The sequence below is a fragment of the Perkinsus marinus genome, assembly GCF_000006405.1.
Source record: "Perkinsus marinus ATCC 50983 genomic scaffold scf_1104296930822, whole genome shotgun sequence".
NCBI classification, from domain to species: domain Eukaryota; phylum Perkinsozoa; order Perkinsida; family Perkinsidae; genus Perkinsus; species Perkinsus marinus.
Window position 1 is genome coordinate 1 of NW_003215997.1, and position 1,333 is coordinate 1,333.

The window sequence follows — 1,333 nt, forward strand, 5'->3', positions numbered from 1 at the left end:
AGATGAATGGGCATTTGAGTATTTCTACGTGAACCACAACGTCAGCGAACCCCTAAGACAGTTAATTAATGATACTTGTGCGAGGAATAAGGACCTTACGTTCAAGGCGAGAGTGCTGACAATGTGGAGTGTCCTCGAGAGCTACTCGGACGGCACTGACGAGATGTCATTGGTGAAGCGATGGGAAGCCTTGGGTTGCGGCTCTGAGGGAGCAAAGGGGCTGGAGACCTTCGTGTCCAAATTGGAAGGCCTTCGAGATCAGCTGTCCGAAGTTCGGGGAGCTCCTGTCTCGGATCTAGAGGCGAGGGCTCGACTGTATATGGGACTACCTCGGGACGGGCAACTACATGTAGATCGCTTGCCGAGATTGTCAGTGGCGACATACAGAGACATGCTCCGAGAGTGCAAGTCCTGGGCTCAGCTTACCTTGAGATATGGGGTAGAGAGTCTTGGGATGAGATCGATGGCACCACTGAAGTTACCTACCAAAGATCACACCGGCCCTAAGAAAAGCCAAACCGGAGCCCATTTGGCCGAGTTGCACAACGCGGAGATCGACAGTAGGGCGAGAGCCCAGGTGTATGTTAGCGGCCTACCCTTCCATTGGACCTTTCGAGAGACGAAGGGTTTGATCGGTGAGCTCTCTGGCGACTTGTCGGTGTATGTTACCATGTTGCCCAGGAAGGGCACTGCCATCGTAAAGCTCAAGACCGATGTTGAAGCTGAGAGAGTGATACAATTATTGAACGGCAAGCAGATTGGTGGGCGGGTTGTGTTGGCTAAGCACGATAAGTTCGCGTAAAAGACGGTTGATAGCAATCCACATTGTGGATTCCACAGGTCAATCTGAGTGAGGCACAGCAGAGAGTGTGCCAGTTAGACGACTCCTCATCGGAGGAGAGTAGTAGCTCGGCGGAATGTCATATCCTTGCAGTCGAGACCGGCGTTCTTGATGATAGCCATTGGGCGAATACCTCTTTGGAGGAGAGACTATCGAGTCAACAGTGTCAAGAGCGAATCGTACCGGATATTTTGGCGTTAGGCCAGACCAGCAAGGGTGTCGAGTCCGTTGAGGCTAAGAGCTTCGAGAGCAACATTGAGAACATCGAGAGTAAGAGCTTCGAGAGCAACATCGAGAACATCGAGAGTAAGAGCTTCGAGAGCAATATTGAGAACATCGAGAGTAAGAGCTTCGAGAGCAACATCGAGAACATCGAGAGTAAGAGCTTTGAGAGCAACATCGAGAACGTCGAGAGTGAGAGCGCTGAGAGCAACATCGAGAACGTCGAGGAAGCCTACGGCGATATTGAGGTTGAGAACATCGAGAGCTGCA

At 51.5% G+C, this 1,333-nt stretch overlaps 2 protein-coding genes across 2 annotated transcripts; one reads left to right on the forward strand and one right to left on the reverse strand.

Moving 5' to 3' along the window:
- Positions 1-121: 121 nt before the first annotated feature.
- Positions 122-802, forward strand: Pmar_PMAR000319 (hypothetical protein; the record flags this gene model as incomplete). Its single annotated transcript, XM_002786836.1, has 1 exon — positions 122-802. One exon carries the CDS (start codon positions 122-124, stop codon positions 800-802), a length of 681 nt encoding a protein of 226 aa, XP_002786882.1.
- A 236-nt stretch (positions 803-1,038) lies between these two features.
- On the reverse strand, positions 1,039-1,226 carry Pmar_PMAR000320 (hypothetical protein; the record flags this gene model as incomplete). The annotated part of the gene is made up of 1 exon (XM_002786837.1): positions 1,039-1,226. A coding segment is annotated over one exon (188 nt), but the record flags the coding sequence as incomplete, so codon positions are not given.
- Between the last annotated feature and the right edge of the window lie 107 nt (positions 1,227-1,333).